This window comes from Bombus pascuorum, chromosome 9 (genome assembly GCF_905332965.1).
Source record: "Bombus pascuorum chromosome 9, iyBomPasc1.1, whole genome shotgun sequence".
NCBI lineage: Eukaryota > Metazoa > Arthropoda > Insecta > Hymenoptera > Apidae > Bombus > Bombus pascuorum.
Window position 1 is genome coordinate 5,768,373 of NC_083496.1, and position 17,080 is coordinate 5,785,452.

The 17,080-nt window shown below is 35.9% G+C and overlaps 3 protein-coding genes across 5 annotated transcripts; 1 reads left to right on the forward strand and 2 right to left on the reverse strand.

The window, feature by feature from the left end:
* Positions 1–1,217: 1,217 nt before the first annotated feature.
* Positions 1,218–4,506, reverse strand: LOC132910800 (eukaryotic translation initiation factor 2D). Its single transcript, XM_060966824.1, has 8 exons — positions 4,008–4,506; positions 3,531–3,918; positions 2,830–3,456; positions 2,612–2,757; positions 2,363–2,443; positions 2,087–2,291; positions 1,839–2,007; positions 1,218–1,765 (listed from the first exon to the last, which is right to left on the reverse strand). Exons 1-8 carry the CDS (start codon positions 4,061–4,063, stop codon positions 1,689–1,691), a joined length of 1,749 nt encoding a protein of 582 aa, XP_060822807.1. The 5' UTR covers positions 4,064–4,506; the 3' UTR covers positions 1,218–1,688.
* Positions 4,507–4,863: 357 nt separating this feature from the next.
* On the forward strand, positions 4,864–8,662 carry LOC132910812 (haloacid dehalogenase-like hydrolase domain-containing 5). The gene is made up of 3 exons (XM_060966850.1): positions 4,864–5,247; positions 5,972–6,789; positions 6,875–8,662. The coding sequence occupies exons 1-3, from the start codon at positions 5,191–5,193 to the stop codon at positions 7,185–7,187; spliced, it is 1,188 nt and encodes a 395-aa protein (XP_060822833.1). The 5' UTR covers positions 4,864–5,190; the 3' UTR covers positions 7,188–8,662.
* Positions 8,663–10,945: 2,283 nt separating this feature from the next.
* On the reverse strand, positions 10,946–16,854 carry LOC132910807 (uncharacterized). 3 transcript variants are annotated; one of them, XM_060966836.1, is made up of 4 exons: positions 16,701–16,854; positions 15,028–15,296; positions 12,351–13,225; positions 10,946–11,981 (listed from the first exon to the last, which is right to left on the reverse strand). In XM_060966836.1, exons 3-4 carry the CDS (start codon positions 13,219–13,221, stop codon positions 11,437–11,439), a joined length of 1,416 nt encoding a protein of 471 aa, XP_060822819.1. In that variant the 5' UTR covers positions 13,222–13,225; positions 15,028–15,296; positions 16,701–16,854; the 3' UTR covers positions 10,946–11,436. The 3 variants fall into 3 exon arrangements, with proteins under 3 accessions (XP_060822819.1, XP_060822820.1, XP_060822822.1); XM_060966837.1 differs by lacking the exon at positions 15,028–15,296; XM_060966839.1 differs by lacking the exons at positions 15,028–15,296; positions 16,701–16,854 and adding an exon at positions 13,419–13,994.
* Positions 16,855–17,080: the final 226 nt, after the last annotated feature.

Genomic DNA, 17,080 nt, shown 5'->3' on the forward strand with positions numbered 1-17,080 from the left:
GGTGAGAAAGAGACGGAGAGAATGAGACGAAGGCACTTCGTTGCAGCCGTGATAACGCTCGTTGATCGAGATTAAGATCAAGATTTGGCTAATTGTGATGATAATCTCGGACGAAGTTATTTATTTTGAGATTAAAGAGGAAGTTAGTAAAATAAAAACCAAGGGTGCTCTGAAATATTTCATGTTGAATGCGAATGTTCTTAACCATAATTCGTCGATGGCGGCTAAGAAACGATCAGTTGTTTCCCAGAAAGTAAATTTTGAGAGCTACATATAGTTAAACACTTCGCGGACGAGCGACCCCTAAATATTGAACGTATGACTGTAAAAATACAAGATTCGCGTTATCTTGAGAAATCTAGAGAACAGTCACCGAAGTGTTACGTCATATCCGCCCAAAAAACCCGTCAATCCAATCAGAAAGTAATATCGTCTTACAAGTTGGAAAATTTGAGAAATAAGTACTTTTAAGATACTTTCTGAACTCGTCGTTTCTTCGATGGACGAATTAGATGGAGAATCGATCAAATTGGGTGATCATGGTTGCCGAAGGTCGCCTGCTTAGTTAAGGAATAGAAAGTGAAGATGATAGCGATGATGCTAATGATGATGGTAATGATGATGATAAAAAAAAAAAAAGAGTAATAACTGTCACGACACGCACGTGCGCGTCGCGCGTCACAATCGTAACGCGCCCGTGCGTACTGGTAGCAGAAAGAAAAAGAACAAAACGAGTATTAAATATATGCGGGGGCCGTGGAGAGGAGGGAACCTTCCTTTACTCAAAAGAAATATCGGTGGATTGCTCGTCAACCCACTGAGTTTTCCCTATCGCCAGGTAAGCGAAAAGAAAAAATACAGTGGAAACACATAAGATCTGCATATGTATACCTCATATCCCCGGTTTTAGTGCATAGCAAGCACATTTTCGTCAGAACAAATGAAGAAAAAATTCTCGAGATATCTCAAACGTGCGTTGTCTCTCCTTCCTGTGAATCGTACCCTCCTCCCTCCCTCCCTCCCTCCCACCCGAGGAGAGCTCGCGGGCCCTATATTGCAATATTTGTACTTTTCCATGTTGAAACCTCGATATACAATAAATTATATTAACAAACTTCGATTCCCGATTCTTTTTTCATCCAGTCATCAGTTTTCTTTCATTTTGTTTTTGTTCCAATCGTTTATCAAAGATTAGGGATAGACAAATAACTATAAAATTTTGTTGCGAATTCATTTATTGATCAATCAAATTGCAATTACAATCCATAGAAGTTTTCCTGTATTCGATATTCAATGTTAGTAATTAATGAATTAGTGAAACACCTAATAAAAAATATTTTTAGAAAAAAATATATTGAGATGGCAGCATACGTATATTTGGAATTAAGGACGTCCTAAATTGAAATCTCAAGTAGTAACACCGATTTGATGTAGCGGCATCAGACGGCTTTGATGTGGGCAGAATCGAATGCGGCCTACGTTTCTAATGAACGTTTATTCAACATAGTATCAATCATAAAGACTACATACAGTCTTTTTTATAGTCAAGAGATTCTTAAATGATTCTGTAAAAATTTAATCTTGTAATAGGATAGTTTCGTATCGGAAATAAATAAAAATTTAATCGTTTATGAGGTAAAATTTGACGTAGCGCTACATCTATCACGTGATAATTTTTGACAGGCAACCTATTTTTTATGAGAACCTTGCTTCTTTGGGGCGAATTCTAATCCTCTTATATAATTCTTCTTTATTTGATATTTTTCTGAAAAATTAACATTGACTTGACTTAAGCATAAAGATGTTTATATCTCATAAAACGTTAATTCACTACTTACCCGTAAGTAATTTGTACACGTATAAAATCTGATTCCCTTGAACCAGAACACTCGGAGTTTTCTTTCCCGGTTCGTCCGTAATTGTTGCACTCGCTCCAATGCTCTGGCATTCCTTGCTGAACTCTTTAGAATTTATACCAAATGTTTCTAAATTGTTTACTAGCGTAACCTGTAATAAAAGTACTAAGTAAATATTAACGTTTCCATAATATTGTACGTATTGTAATTTTGGAGATCAATTACTGTACCTTCTTACCACCGGATCGGACGGTGACTCTCATGTCAATAGGTTCCAACTTGCCCGTGTGTAACAATTTATTTCCAGCTAAAGTGACTTCGTGCATATGCGTCATACGTCCAATAAACTTATTTATTCCATCCTCCATCAACACAGTTTCCACATTCGCTTTGGTTTTCATAATACCTGCGAGTTGCGGGTTTAATTTCAGTATCCTATAAACAAAACCAATTAAATGATCATACCAAATCGCGATAAAACACATAATCGACCAAGCACTGCTTACTTTCCATCCTGAAGATTCTCCGCTTTCACATATTCAGTAAAACATTTTCTGATTTCAGCTCTTTTCATAATGTCCCCTTTTCTGCAATCATTGTATGGGAGTAAAATGTATATAATTCGTATCATATAATACAGCATAATGGTATATGATGTAACAGTTGTCAACTTCTGCTCTGCAGAGAAAATCATTCTTTTTGCAATTATTGTATCGCGGCAACATGACACATCCTGAGTGTGACACTATACTCACTCATATCTGAATTTTGATAGTACTGGCAAAACATCGGCAGTTACTTTATAACATTCGGAGACAACTGCTGCATTAGAAACAACTGGCTCCTGGATTGGTGTATGTTCCTCCACAATGACTAGTTCTTTTATAAGAGGGTGATTAAACTACAAAAGGGTATAGCACAATTATATTAAGAGTAACAAACGTTCCAACAAACTTCCATTAAAAAATCTTACCTTAATCGATAATATACTTTCAACACCTTTAGTTACAGAAGTGTTAATAACACCTTTTGTTTTCATTTCTGCTAAAAACAATGATAGCTTTTTATACCGAGATTTTTTTATATCTATGTTTTTATCTGGTGGACATGCAGCTATTAAATGATTTTTAAAGAAATTGGATGTCAACATAGGTAAATCATTAGATTTTACTGAAGTTTTGCAAGCTTTTAAAAAGCAATATTCTAACAAACTGTCCATTTCCTTTAGTGGATCCACAGTTGCTTCTTCTTGACCGATAGATAAATTTTTTATTTCATCAGATTCCTCTATTTTATTTTCTTCCTCGCAAGGAGATTCAATCTCTGATACTCTATCATTATTTATTTCTAAATCGTCCATTATTTCAACAAGTGATTCTTCATTATTATCATTACTCGGCTCACTTATTTCATTTATATTTTTCAATTTATCATTATCTGTATCAATATTTGGTGGTCCTAAGTCTGGCCTTACAGGAGGCTTCCCTAATTGACAAAGTGTATCACCTATTACATGTATAATTTCTACACATTTTCCATGTCCTCCAGACATGTACATGTCTTCGCTACAAAGAGCGGTAAAGCCAACAGCAACCGGTGCCTAGGCCAAAAGGAATTATAATTATACCTCTTTACAACTATGCTAAAATAAGAAAAACTTTTATAATAATGTACCTTATTATCATCTGTGTTTACTGAAACAGGTGTACCCTTTTGTAATTTTCCAAAAGAATATAATGTTACAGGCTCCTTGATACTGACTCCAGGCAACATTAAATTTGCACCTGCAGCTAGTTTTGTTACAACTGGAGGATAGGTTGTGAAAGTCCTTAACAAATTTGGATGATGCCATAAAGTGAATATAGTAGGTAATATTGCCTGATGCAAAGATTCAAGTTGGAAAAACATGGGTATTTTAGCTACACAATATACTTTTCCAGAGTGGCCACTGTAAGTTAAAATTTTCATAACGCTTATCGTCTCTTTCTTAGGAATCAACGATTGCGTTTCTTCATCTGTCAGCGTCGGATATGCTGCTAAAATTTCTTCGCATAATTTTTTCCTGATCATAAATAATATAGAATTCATTAATATACATATAATCTCTTGTACATATAACTCATTATAACTAAACAATCAGATTATACTAACCTTTCTGTTCCTTTCAATTGATTATTAGATTTTACTTTAAGTGGTTTTATAAACATTTTGATGTAGTGAAAATACAAAAAAGAAATGAGTTAAAAAATCCGAAAGTATACTGTTAAAAATTCGGCTAGATTCAAGATACAGGTTATCCAACCCTTTATCTGCTTTCTTAATTGTTGTAGTTCTAATCAAGATAACTAAACTTTGTTACGACGCAACTATTCCGCATGAAACATGCGTACAATGGTTGATCAATAGGTCGCAAAAATCAACAATTAATATAAAAAAATTTATGACAAGGGATTGAATTGGATCAATAAGCGTTAACAATTTTTCCAATGTATCTGTTAATACATTAATACGAAAATCCTACATAAAAAGATATATTAACACTGTCATCTTTCTGCTGACAGTTGGTAGTATAGCTATCAACATTCGAATCGACACAGGTACAGGTCCAGCTAATTTTTGGTGGTGGGGGCTGTTATCATTTTGATCTGTATTAGTTCCCTCATTAGCCGTATGGCGCTACAACAAGATTCTTCAGACAGAAACTGTCGCTAGGCCATCACACATTCGTGTCTTTCATGTCGATTTTTCACGTTTCAATTTTCGGACGGTTTGCCCTAGTCTATGTTAGATGAACATCGAGATCTGTTTATATGATTCAGACGCACATATGCACCATGATATCCACTGAGGAATTTTGTTGTAGCGCCATGCGGTTAATAAAGGAACTAGGCTACATCAAATCGTGAGCAAAATGATAACACCCGCCTCCATAGGAGTTGTCGGACCTGCGTATAGTGTATATGACTATGGAATCGACTTTACTATTAATCTTAGTTAATTGAACTCCATTTAAATATAAGATAAGGATTTATCTGGAAATCCATCTAGATGAACCCTTTCTTCAATTGATTCAGAAGAACTTTGTGTCAAAAACAAAAGGCATTATGTATCATACATGATAATAATGTTAGCTGTATTTTGTAGTATGTAATATAAATTGTGTCCTCTTACGGCACGCGGGAAAAACACGGTCAAATATACTGTGCGATCTGTAGATCATTATAACCTCAAAACGTTGCATTATGCATAATCAATCTATGAGAAGTAGCCTTTGAATATAGTGCAACTTTAAGATATTATCGCTATATCTTTACTTGCATTTGACACTGACAGAATGGCAATTATGAAGATATTGTTACGACCAGACATCACGAGGTTTACGGGGGTTAGAGTGAGTTACATTTCATACGCCATTGTTATATTCGATTCTAGTTACTGTATTCCAAAGTAATACATGCCTTCTTTTGTTTATGGCATAGATTAATCGAATTGAATTCATTCCACTAATGCAAATTGAGAATGTAGTAATAATTTATTTATTCGATTATGTGAAGAGATTTACGTTTATTGATAATTCTATTCTTTACCTTATTCTTTTTCTTCTTCCTTCTTCAAATGCCATTTAAAAAATACTAATTAAAACGAATTACCTTTTATTTTAAAATTTGAATTTTTATAAACAATTTTTTCTATAAATTATTAACGAATTTAGTGTAAACTCTTATTAATTATTATTTTAATTGAAAAATAACAAATGTATATTATATATATAATTTTTTGTAACACATTGCGTAAAAATTAATTCTGGATTATAATTATAATGCCAATCAAGACAAATGATGCAAAACTTATCAGACATTGCTTTATGTGCTAGTATAAAAATATATTGCATAGCATTCATAACATGATGAGTATATTTTTACATCTTACTTCAAGGTCTTGTGTAGCTGTTTTAATATCTTGCTTCAAAAATATGAAGTAACTATAGATCCCCTTATGAAACGTATAAAGAGCATTGGTCTCATTTATACATATAAAGATACAGAAAATAATGAATATTAGTGAAATTTTTTTTTTTAAGGATTATTATATTTAAGAAGTTTCTTGATTTTCAGCATCTAAGTTCTAAACCAAAATTTGGTTTACTCTTTGACATTGATGGCGTAATAGTACGTGGCAAAAATGTATTACCACCTGTACCAGAGGCTTTTAAACAACTTAAAGGAAAAGATGGTAAATTTCGTGTACCAACTGTGTTTGTTACCAACAGTGGAAATGCATTGCGTAGTCAAAAAGCAGCAGATCTATCCAAATGGATAGGAATTGAAGTGAAAGAATCACAAGTTGTTATGGCTCATTCACCATTAAAATTATTCGAACATTTTCATAATAAACAAGTATTAATAACTGGACAAGGGCCAGTTAAAGAAATAGCTAAAGAATTGGGTTTCCAAAAAACAACAACTATTCAGGAACTAGTTAAAAATTTCCCATCTTTAGACTATGTAAATGTGAAAAAGAGAAATCCAGTATGCGGTCCTGTGAATCCAAACTTTCCTGCAATAGAAGGCATTGTGTTATTTAGCGAACCAATTTCTTGGGAAACCCCATTACAATTAATGGTAGATCTTTTAATGACTAATGGCATGCCTGCTGGTTTATCTGATAATATCCCATATCCACACATTCCAGTATTGGCATGTAATATGGATTTATTGTGGGTATCAGAAGCACCAATTCCTAGATACGGGCATGGTGCTTTTCTGTTATGTCTGGAATCTTTGTATAAAAAGATTACAGGAAAAGATATGATATATTCTGCTCTAGTCGGAAAACCTAGTGAAGTTACATACTATCATGCGAATCAGATGCTCCATGAGCATGCTAGAAGTATTGGAATAGATCATAATGTTGATACTATATATGCTGTTGGGTAATTAATACTTTGAAGATATCATCAAAAAACTAACATAATTTTTTAAATTAAAATGAGTATTAAATTCAATATAATTTTACAGAGATAACATCAATACTGATATCTTTGGTGCAAATTTGTATGATAAATATCTGGCATATTCCGCGAAAGAGGAAGCATTAAAGTTTGATAAACTGAAGAAACTATTGAACAAGGATATCACTCCGCCTAGCGCAAAAGCTTGTATTAGTATTTTAGTTGAAACTGGTGTTCATAAACGAGATTCGGATTTTGTACCGGAACATAATCCTAGAGATTTCTTACCAGTCGAAGAAGGCCTGGTCAAGCCTGCATTCGTAGTGGAACATGTTGGCGAAGCTATTAAAGTCGCGTTTAAGGAGGAAAAATTCGACTGAATTAAAATATGTATAAAATGTATTTTTAGACTTGGAGTGTTCACATGTTAATATCGATTAAGGTGAAAGAAAACAAGAGAGATTAGATATATCTTCGGTAATGTAAGTATTACGTTAATTTCGTCGGCCTTTTTTTGAGGCAAGGAGCTGAAGAAAGCTGTAATTGATTGCATAGACACTATACTTTATCGAGTGTTTTACTTTTTAAATCGCTCTCGTCACTTTTATTTGTCATTTATGCCATATTATCAAAAAAAGGGGAAAAAAGAATTGTGTCTAATGTAATCTTACGCTAATTAGTTACAAAATTTGTATTTATCATTGCGAGTCAATCATATTTGCGGGCAGTACAAGCTTGTACATTAGAGATATTAATTATAGCTGAAATGATCTTTCAATCTATAGAGATTTTTATGTATATTTGAAGTTTTTATTATTTATATTATACAATTATAATATTTAGATAAATGTTCGAAGATAATGTTATATGTATATATATATATATATATATATATGCACTCATATATCGAACATATATATACACAACAATTTTTAGTTCTATTTTTAATCATGTTACTTATGATGTGATAATTAAATTTTTTAATGTTTCATTTCATTTCATAATCGCATCGTTTGATCTTATATGTGAGGGTAAATCTTACGTTTATATCTCCGGAAAATTTTCCTAACAGTCCTGAATACGTAAAAAGCGTTCGATCCGCGCTTCGTGAAATTAATTAAAAAAGACAAAAAATAACAAAATGCGAAGTTCATGGAATGCGCTGTGTTTCAATCGAAGACAATTGTAATCTAGTTATAGACAGATTATTTAAACTATTCTGTTTCACTAATGAATATCGCTTTATACACAAAACCTTGTCTAGTCCTACCAACCAGTTTCACCGTGCATAATTGTACCGACCCGTAGTAGTGATCCGTTATTGAACGAGGCGTGAATGAATTAGTTACCAAATTATTAAACAATTTCACCTCAATCATTATATACATGTATAATAATTTAAAGAACAGAGGAAAGACCACAAATGTTCTATCAATGTGCATCAAATAAGTTCTATGAAATATCATAAACGCACACTGTATAGAGGAATTTGATTCAACTGATCATAGATCATAAAAATGAAATAAATAGACCACATAGAAATGAAATAAAAATAAAAAATATACCAAGACGTCTATTGAGGCGAAGACTGACCTACATAGAATCAAATCGATGATGAACATTTGATGAAGTCGGTCCATAACTTGTTTTAACGTTAACGAATTATAAGAGAGGAAAAAAGAGAAAACATTGTTTCTGCAAGCGATAGAAAATAACTTAAAATTTTGCGAAAGAATAACGCTCCGTGAAATTAGTAATGCTGTAGATAACGAAGGGCAATTATACGCAATTATACGTACATAATATTGTAGAGTGTTGCAAGATTGAAAGCAATACAGAATTACATTGTTTTTTAGTTATAAAAATTATTTTATAAGAGCCTTATCCATAAAACAATCTATGACTTTTATAAATACAATTCATTATTTCTGCATTGTCACTAGTGCATTTCTTTGCCTATTTATTTTATGAAAGTTACAGATTGTGCCAAGAAATAATTCTTTAAAACTTTTTTCTGGAAAAAAAGAAAAGAAAAGAAAAGATCACGTGGAAGATAAAAGACACGCATAAAGATTTTCCATATTTATCCTTTTTTATTTATTGTTCGACACGAATCTTACACTCTATCTAGTTAAATGAACGAAACGTTCATTGAACCTATATTTTCTTTTATTGCACGTCTTGAGTCTTACCTCGTGAAATAACGACAACGTGATAAATTAATTTCCATTATAAATATTTTTTAACGACGTTTAAATGATTAATGAAATTAATTTTCGTTTTAATGGTATATTTTCGTATCGAAAACGATTTATATGATTTGTCGCGTTACTTTGGATTTCGATCATTGCTATTGGAACAAATGGATTTATGTTATATATTCTTTGAAAAGGAAAAAAGGTGAAAAGATTCTCTACTGCCTACCGCAACAAGGTGTAATTGTAGAAACTAGATGCAACAAAATATACAATATATTTTTCGTTAACAAACTGCCGATTTTCTTCTGATTAACGATGCAATCTTACGCTGTTTCGTTACGGAGTTTCGTCGGACGAAAGTGTTTCCCTTCGCGTTACTATTCTTCATGTACTTACTTTCTCTGCTGCTTTTCGAGCGGAATATCGGTGAGTAGACAGAAGAATGCGCTGCATAGAGAAGCTAAAGATGCACATTGAATAATGCTATTTTTTTTTAGATGGTGTGCAGAAAATTGAGTCGAAATTAGTCATTGCTTCTCATTATGGTGGAACATGCAAGACGTCTGGGTCTCATGACCTGTGAATTAAACCGTCAATCGTTTGATGAAATAATTCAATTACATATCGGTTCATCGCTGTTCGCGAAGAATAAATTTAGTTTCACGTTGAAAGGTTTATCAAGAGTTCATGGATGTTTGTTTGAATGCATGCATTTCCGAGTTCAATAATTACGATTGACATTTTTATATTAATTACCAGTGTGAATGTATGAAGATGAAGATAAGAAATAGTTTTTCACGATACACGAGTCTACAGTTTTCTACGATCTACGATAAAAAAGTAATCATAAGTGGTCTTTTTGTGTTTAGAGTGCAAGTTGACGACAGAAAGACCGGTTTCAGGCAAGTATGTGAGCTATTTGAAGTGTCACCTAAAGATTCGACGGGTGTCTCGCCTTTTTGAGTTAAAAATACATCCTTACCAGCAATCAGTAAAACCTAACGAGCTAAGTAGCACGGTTCTATTTACACATTTCCGGCAGCAGAAGAAATCGACCGAGATTTCTTCGGGATGAACTTTGCGTGAGCCTCTTCTTGGACACCAAACGTGCCGCTCCGTCACACATGATCTTAATTTACGAGTTCATTAATGGTTGAGTTATCGTAATTGACCTCATCGCTGTGTTAGTAAGCAGCGTTGTGTACTCGAGTTACGTCAGCCCGTGAACGGAATTAAAAATGTAGCGTACGAACATCGTATTTGTGAGACTTTTTAAAATAAAAGATTGATGATAAAGGATTGCAATAAAACGGAAATGATTCGCCAAATTTACATTGATATGACCTCAAGTATGAAATAAAAGTAATTCGATTTCTTGTAACAGATAAATGACATCCATAATGAGAATGTTGCGTTCACTGATCCAGTTTGCGAAACAGGTTGTAAGATTGTTAATCAAGGTTGATGAGTAAAACCACTGACACTAGTAAGAGGATCGTACTTTTGTATGTTATGCATTGACTTTTTTATGGACTTTTTATGTTCCTTTTGTACCGTTCGTTAGCCTAGAAAATGTAAGAGAAGCATGAAAAATTAATACTTATCAATTAAATAATAAATGAAAGTAATAATGAACCGAAATTTTTAGATCTCCAGTCAAAATTTCGTCGAAATCGATGCGTAACACTTCGCTCGGTTCGTCCATAAATGGATAAACCGGTTATTCATTTCTGTGCCATGATGCACGCCTTGCGGTGCAGTATAGTCGCAGATGTCATTCCTAATTCAAAATTCAAGGCTCGTCTGAGCATACATAACTGGAATATGGTCCGAAGATTACTGTACATTTGAAAGCCTCTTTCCGCTTGAAGAAAAGAGAAGACGAAGAAGGCAGGACATTTAAAATACGGTAGTAAAGGAACTAAAGAAATACTCCATAATAAAGTTTCAACGTTTTTGTATTTCCTAATCGCATCGTTTATAATCAAAGCCGCTACTACTAATCCACTTGTGGTCGAGTAATTTATTAGAAAAGTAAAAGTAGCTCGATATCATTGGTAATTAATCTTACTATCCGCGAGTTGCACACCCACGCGGATGCGAATAGGGTCGTAGGTAATTGACCCGCGAAAGTTTTCTTCTCACGTTTAGCCACTCTCGTCGCGAGAGACGTTTCACTGTCACCTTCTTCCCATTGATATCTCGTGATGGTCTACCGCGATTTTATGTAATTAATCACTCGCTATAAACCACCGACTGCGACAGAGAATCATTTCTAAGAGAAATCACTCTCTGTTCTACACAATCTTACGAGCATTTCCCTCGTTAATATGTTACACTAATTATGTACAAAATTTTTAGATATCCTTCCATTTCATCTATTACCCATTCGATATCCAAATTCAATAAATTAATAAAATCAATCATAGTTCTAACACTCATCTGTACTCGTGTTCCTCTTCCTACGTTTCTTCTCGTAACATTCCACGGCTTTCTGAACTTGTTCTAAATAATCCTGGATCGTGTTCTCCATTGTCAATTCTCTCGAATCCGACCTGGACAGAGACCTTTTCTGCACGAGAGCCGTGAGCATCAGAGTGACCACAGGGAGAGTCATTCCCAAGAGAAACGTCGGTGTCATGATATTCTTCAGGCCGTGTTTCTTGAATCCTCGATACAATTCTCCCCAGATACCGTCCCCTTCTTCTTCGTGATACTTACCTAATTTGCCGTACAGATGAGGTTTTATTTTGCCCGTTTTGGCGATATAATTGTAGTAATAAGGATCATAGGATTGAGCGTATAGCTGAGAATAGTAAACATCTTTGGTTGGCGGTGGACGATCAACTTCAGGGAACCAAGCACCAGCGTCTTCGTACGGAACCGGAGGGTTGCTGATAGGTGGTGGCCCATGATGAAATCCTGGTGGCTTCGTGTAGATTACTTCAACGGGTGGGCCTTTCTGCTTGAACGGCACTGCATGAGAAAGTCGATTGCAAAATTAGTTGCTAATTAAAGTGAATATTTATCTCAAGTGAAAATTATCAATTACGGCATTGGATAAGAAAACTCTCACAAATTCCCTAATTAATGGTCTCTCTTATAATGCGAATTGCGTTAAGAGAAGTTTCCCTAAATTACAGGATTTAGTAATCGAGATACAATTCTCGATTGCTAAACCCGTTTCACCGTCATAGTTGACGTATCTCGTGTTAATTAGCAGATTCGATAAGATTTTCAAACATCCAGAATATCCGTATAAGAAAGTTTCTTTCACGCGCAGCTTAGTCTTGTTAGTTCCTTTTTAATTAATTCTCGATTACGAACGCGTTAGTAATATATCACCTGGAGGAACCGGACCGGCGTAGAATCCTGGACCACCCCTGGATTGTGCATAGGGAAACGGCTTTCCACGCACCCTTCTTACGCGTTGATACCACCCAGGATAGTAAACGTCGTTCCTTGCTTGAATTCCGGATGCGTACGGTTGTAACATATGCTGTTGCTGCATCAGTGACGCGGTTGCCGGATTTGACATAGTCGGACGAAGATTCACCGAGTTCACAGGCGCACCATAGGTCGGTTGATTAGCTGGTTGGCCAACTGGAAAAGTTGGCGGCGCCTGCCTTTGTTGCATGAGTTGCGCAGTCAAGTGTTGGTTCACCGGAGAAGACACGGTCTCCTGATTAACACGTGTTACTGGCTGTTGCGTTAATTGCTGTTGATTGGTGATCATTGCTTTGGCATTCTGAGGAGTTTCTCGGCTTTGTAAATAATGGTCCAAAGACAGACGTGATTCCTCTGGCGTCTTCGAATTAAGAAAAGAGTTCAAGGCAACTTCAACATTGTTGACGGAGGCGATTCCTTGATTGTACGTATTCGCAGACAGATGACGACTCGATTGAACGATCTTCTGTTGCTTCGCAAGGTGCGACCATGTATGATTCACTGGATGATCATCGATGGAAGTTTCTATCGGATTTGCATATTGGGATGAGTTTTTAACGTCTGAGAATAGTAGATGAATGTTTTGAGGAGATTCTGCCGAGGCATTGATCACGTCCACTGTGGTTTCCTGTCGTCCTGTAGTTTTTTCAGAGAATCGTGATTCCACAGCCGTATACTCGGTATCCTCCGTCAACGGGTTACCCTCGAAATTCAATTGACCGTTGGCTAATCCTATCACGAGGACCAACAAGATTGTTGCCGCGTTCATGGTTCTGAAATTAATGGAAAACCTACTGACTCTCCGACATTTTGTCAAGTCGAAATACCTATACGTCGTGAAATACATAGATATTTTTATCTATAGAATTCGATATAGAGACTTTTACTCTTTTAAAAGTTTGTTGATTGACAGTTTCAGTTTGCGTTTATAGTTAGACCGATTAGTAAGCAAGAAGGACTACATACTCTCGAATCGTTCCACTTATATGGCTGCTGGTCAAAGCGAAGAAAGAAACTAGTTATGCAGAAATGTTCACACCGATGTCGTTACGCGTTTAGAATGATTATCAACCAACACCTTTCTTCTGTTATCTATTCTACTTTTCAACAATTTGTTCTTACTTTCGCGTGAGAAAAAAAACTGAACAGTATCTCGTAACATTTTTGCTACTAATACCGTGTTTCTGACTCGAATTGCGATTCAATTACAAAGTACGAGCATCGAATGATCGATACGGTAAAAGTAGACGCACCGATATAGTCGTACAATGTACATTCATGAATCGACCGGCACGGGTTAAAGACCGGTGTAACACTTTCTTCGGTCAAGGTGAATGCAGCCACGTTGACATGAAATACGCTTCCATTAATCGTATCCCGATGAGAATACTTCCTCTACTATGTTGTTAAGATTATATACCACTGTCTCTTCTATCGTCCAAGTCTTGACAGAGTATTTTGCTCGTAAGACGTTTAACAATTTATTCAGAAACTCATGTGTCTTTCATGTTTCTATTCGAGAAGATCGTAAATACATGCATGAAGCATCCGGAATATTTGAATTTCACGTAATAAGCCAGCAAATTATGAATCGAGACATTACCACAGGGCATGAAACGCAGATTTTGGATCGTAGGATGCTAGTTATAGATATCTCAAAGCCGATCTTTAAAATGGAATTTTTAATGAAGGTTCTAGAGCTCGGTGAAAAAAAGACGATGAATCATTGAAGAGAAAACTATCGAAATGTCTCGGATGAAACGGCGGAAAAAGTCGTTCGGAGAGAGTGGCTACGTTTAAGAAGCAGCCCACGTGCACACACTGCTCTTCGTCCAGAGTTCAGGGTCATCTCTCAATTTTTGCAATCATTTTTTTTTTCTCTTTCTTCTTTATCTGAATCGATTAAATAAGAAAGATCACCAATTCCGTGTTCGATAATCTTCTATTCGAAATAAAACAGAGATAAATAAAGGTTCTTCCGCGTATTTATACTCGTATCTACGCTGTCGAATATGCTTTTTTATTGGTCTCTAGTAACAGTTATTAATGGCAATTTTCGAAACCAAGACATGGAAATTTTGTGGCTTATCCATAAAAAGTTGGAATTCTAATCCGCGAAACTTTCTACAAGACCGTTAATCCATTACGAATTCAGTTATTGGCCGAAATTCGAAAAACGCCTTGATTTCTTTTCTGCCGGTTGACAGCGACCGTTGACACCATTCGTGAAACGTGTGCCTTGTCAGACTTAAAAAGCAAACTAACTTTTCAACGTCGGAATACATTGAGTTCGTGCTGCATAGATCTCTCCAAGATCGTTCATAGGAACGTACATGGAAAAGAAACAGAAATGCCGTGTACCGTGAATGATAACTATTCAACGGAACTGTACACGAAAAACGAAACCGAGCTGATATCGCATAGTTAATTCAATTATTTCGTGGAAAATTCTTAGAAACACAATACTTGTCAATTTATCAGTAGTCGAAGATGGAATTGTTTCGAGACATATTAAATCGAATTGTAACATCGAGTCAAGTTAAATTAAAAACGTATAAAAATTATTTTTACTCACACAGTTGGCAGAAAACGTACCGGACTTTCGAACACTAAATCTTTCGTCCCGTCGCAAGTTTCTCAGTTACGATCGAACATCGAACATCGAACATCGAGCAGACCGATCCGGCCGATGTAGCAAATAGCACGCGAGAGGAGACCACCCATCGGTCCGACTGGAACCAGGAATACTGAAGATCCACGGATCCGATGAGAAAGCCATTCACTTCGACCACGCTCCCTACCTTCTCGTCGAGCTTGTAATCCCGACCCCTTGTCGTTCGTTACCTGGATGAAATTGGTGTTAAATCAATCCGTATTACTTTCAATTCGTCGAGCGGTCTTCCGGGACCATTTTGAATCTTTTCCCTGAACAATAGTCCCTGCTCTTTTGTCACGAGTGTTGGAGGAGAAAGTGAACAGCGAGTGAAAATCGGGCAAAGAGCGTAAAACGATCCCGAGCCAGATACCGTACGATTAATTAGGATTCTCCGATTGTTTGACACGCCTATATAGGGAGATCTATTTTTATTCGTGAATCAAAATATTTTTATTTTGTTTCTATCTTCGTATTTCGATAACAGTAGTAGAATGTATCTAACATTGATAGAAAATATCAATAGCGTCTCAAGGTCATCGATATCTTTAACTTTTCCATCATTTTCTATCGTCATCACGATCGTACCTTCTAATTGTTAAACGACAAGGTCTTAAGCAACGACATCGATGAAACGTGTAATTGTGTATCTTACAATCGTATAATCTTTGAGAAATGTCGTTCTTCCGCAATTACGGATGCTAAATCATTTTTTCCGCGATCATTCGAGCGCGTGCGAGTCGCATGAGTCTACCGAGGAGTCCTGTTTTGCGGCCAAGTTTCAGGACAAAATACAACACACACAAGAATACACAAAAATCACGCACCAATGCGACTTAAACCCAAAAAACAAAAAAATAAACGCAAAAACCGAAAATCCACGACACATATTAGACCATGGCTACGTCGTACCGACGCGTATCGGTACTTTTGCCTAAACACACCATACTCAAATTCATTGTTTATTGTGAATCTCAAAAATGTACAAAAAATCAAATATTGGCTAAATAAACTATTTAAAAAAAAAAAAAAAAAAAAAGTCGCATGAGTCTCGACTAGTAGGGAATAACAGTCTCAAAGAGAACTGGTGCTCGATTGTTATGGGAAAATTAATAAGTCGGATCCGATGCACCATTTTCGTTAATCCTGTTTCCTCGATCTATCCACGAACCGTGGAAGATCCGAGGCTATCATCGAGCGTGAAAAAAGCAGTTATTGATGTAACTATATATGTAACGCTGTAACGCAATGTAAAACAATTTTACGCTTCTATTTAAATTACAAGTTTCTCTTTTCCCCAATTTGCAGCATCGTGGAAACTTTTGCATCGTGCAACTCTCGAAGAAAAGCGTTAATTAATGGAAGAAGTGGGTCAGCTGGAGTCGACAGTACGTTGTTCCGTAGATCGGGTATAAACGCGATACGAAGCAAACATCGAAGGATTTCTGTCGAAACACAAGCAAATCAAACGATAGTTTAAACATTTTGTTTGCGCTGGCTTTCGAACGATCGCTCACAACGACGCGACGTCATTGTAGATGCAAGTCTCTCGTCGACACGAATCTCGGAAATTAAACATCTCGTGGACTACTTACCTGACTCGACAAAAATTGCTCTGGTTAGAGATCGTGCTCGCGTCGTACTACTTTATTAGCGTATTACGCTCGCTCTATGGATTTTAAAAAAAGAAGCAATAGGGCAAAAGATATAACGAACACCGTCTGATAGCGAGATAGATCGCTGCAGTTAAATCTCTTTCCCGACACTCTCGATACGTGGTCCACAATTATGCTAATCGGCCCGTATATATCTCTTCTCCATGCATGATCAGATAATTCCAAGATGAATACAAAACGCTCTGGAACGAACAACTTGCGCCAAACGAGATATTCTTCTATCGAAAGTACAAGATCGGCGAGCGTATATGAGATTGCCACCTGTAATGTATGAAAAGAGGAAAGCTGTCGGGAGGTCC

Bases quoted from the DNA above. Each gene is read 5' to 3' on its own strand.
- LOC132910800 (XM_060966824.1), bottom strand. From the start codon at position 4,063: ATGTTTATAAAACCACTTAAAGTAAAATCTAATAATCAATTGAAAGGA. The intron at 3,919-4,007 runs GTTAGTATAATC...ATTTATGATCAG, and splicing joins CAATTGAAAGGAACAGAAAG to GAAAAAATTATGCGAAGAAA. The intron at 2,292-2,362 runs GTAAGCAGTGCT...TTTTGTTTATAG, and splicing joins GAGAATCTTCAGGATGGAAA to GATACTGAAATTAAACCCGC.
- LOC132910812 (XM_060966850.1), top strand. From the start codon at position 5,191: ATGGCAATTATGAAGATATTGTTACGACCAGACATCACGAGGTTTACG. The intron at 5,248-5,971 runs GTGAGTTACATT...CTTGATTTTCAG, and splicing joins CGAGGTTTACGGGGGTTAGA to CATCTAAGTTCTAAACCAAA. The intron at 6,790-6,874 runs GTAATTAATACT...ATAATTTTACAG, and splicing joins GATACTATATATGCTGTTGG to AGATAACATCAATACTGATA.
- LOC132910807 (XM_060966837.1), bottom strand. From the start codon at position 13,221: ATGAACGCGGCAACAATCTTGTTGGTCCTCGTGATAGGATTAGCCAAC. The intron at 11,982-12,350 runs GTGATATATTAC...TTTCTCATGCAG, and splicing joins CGCCGGTCCGGTTCCTCCAG to TGCCGTTCAAGCAGAAAGGC.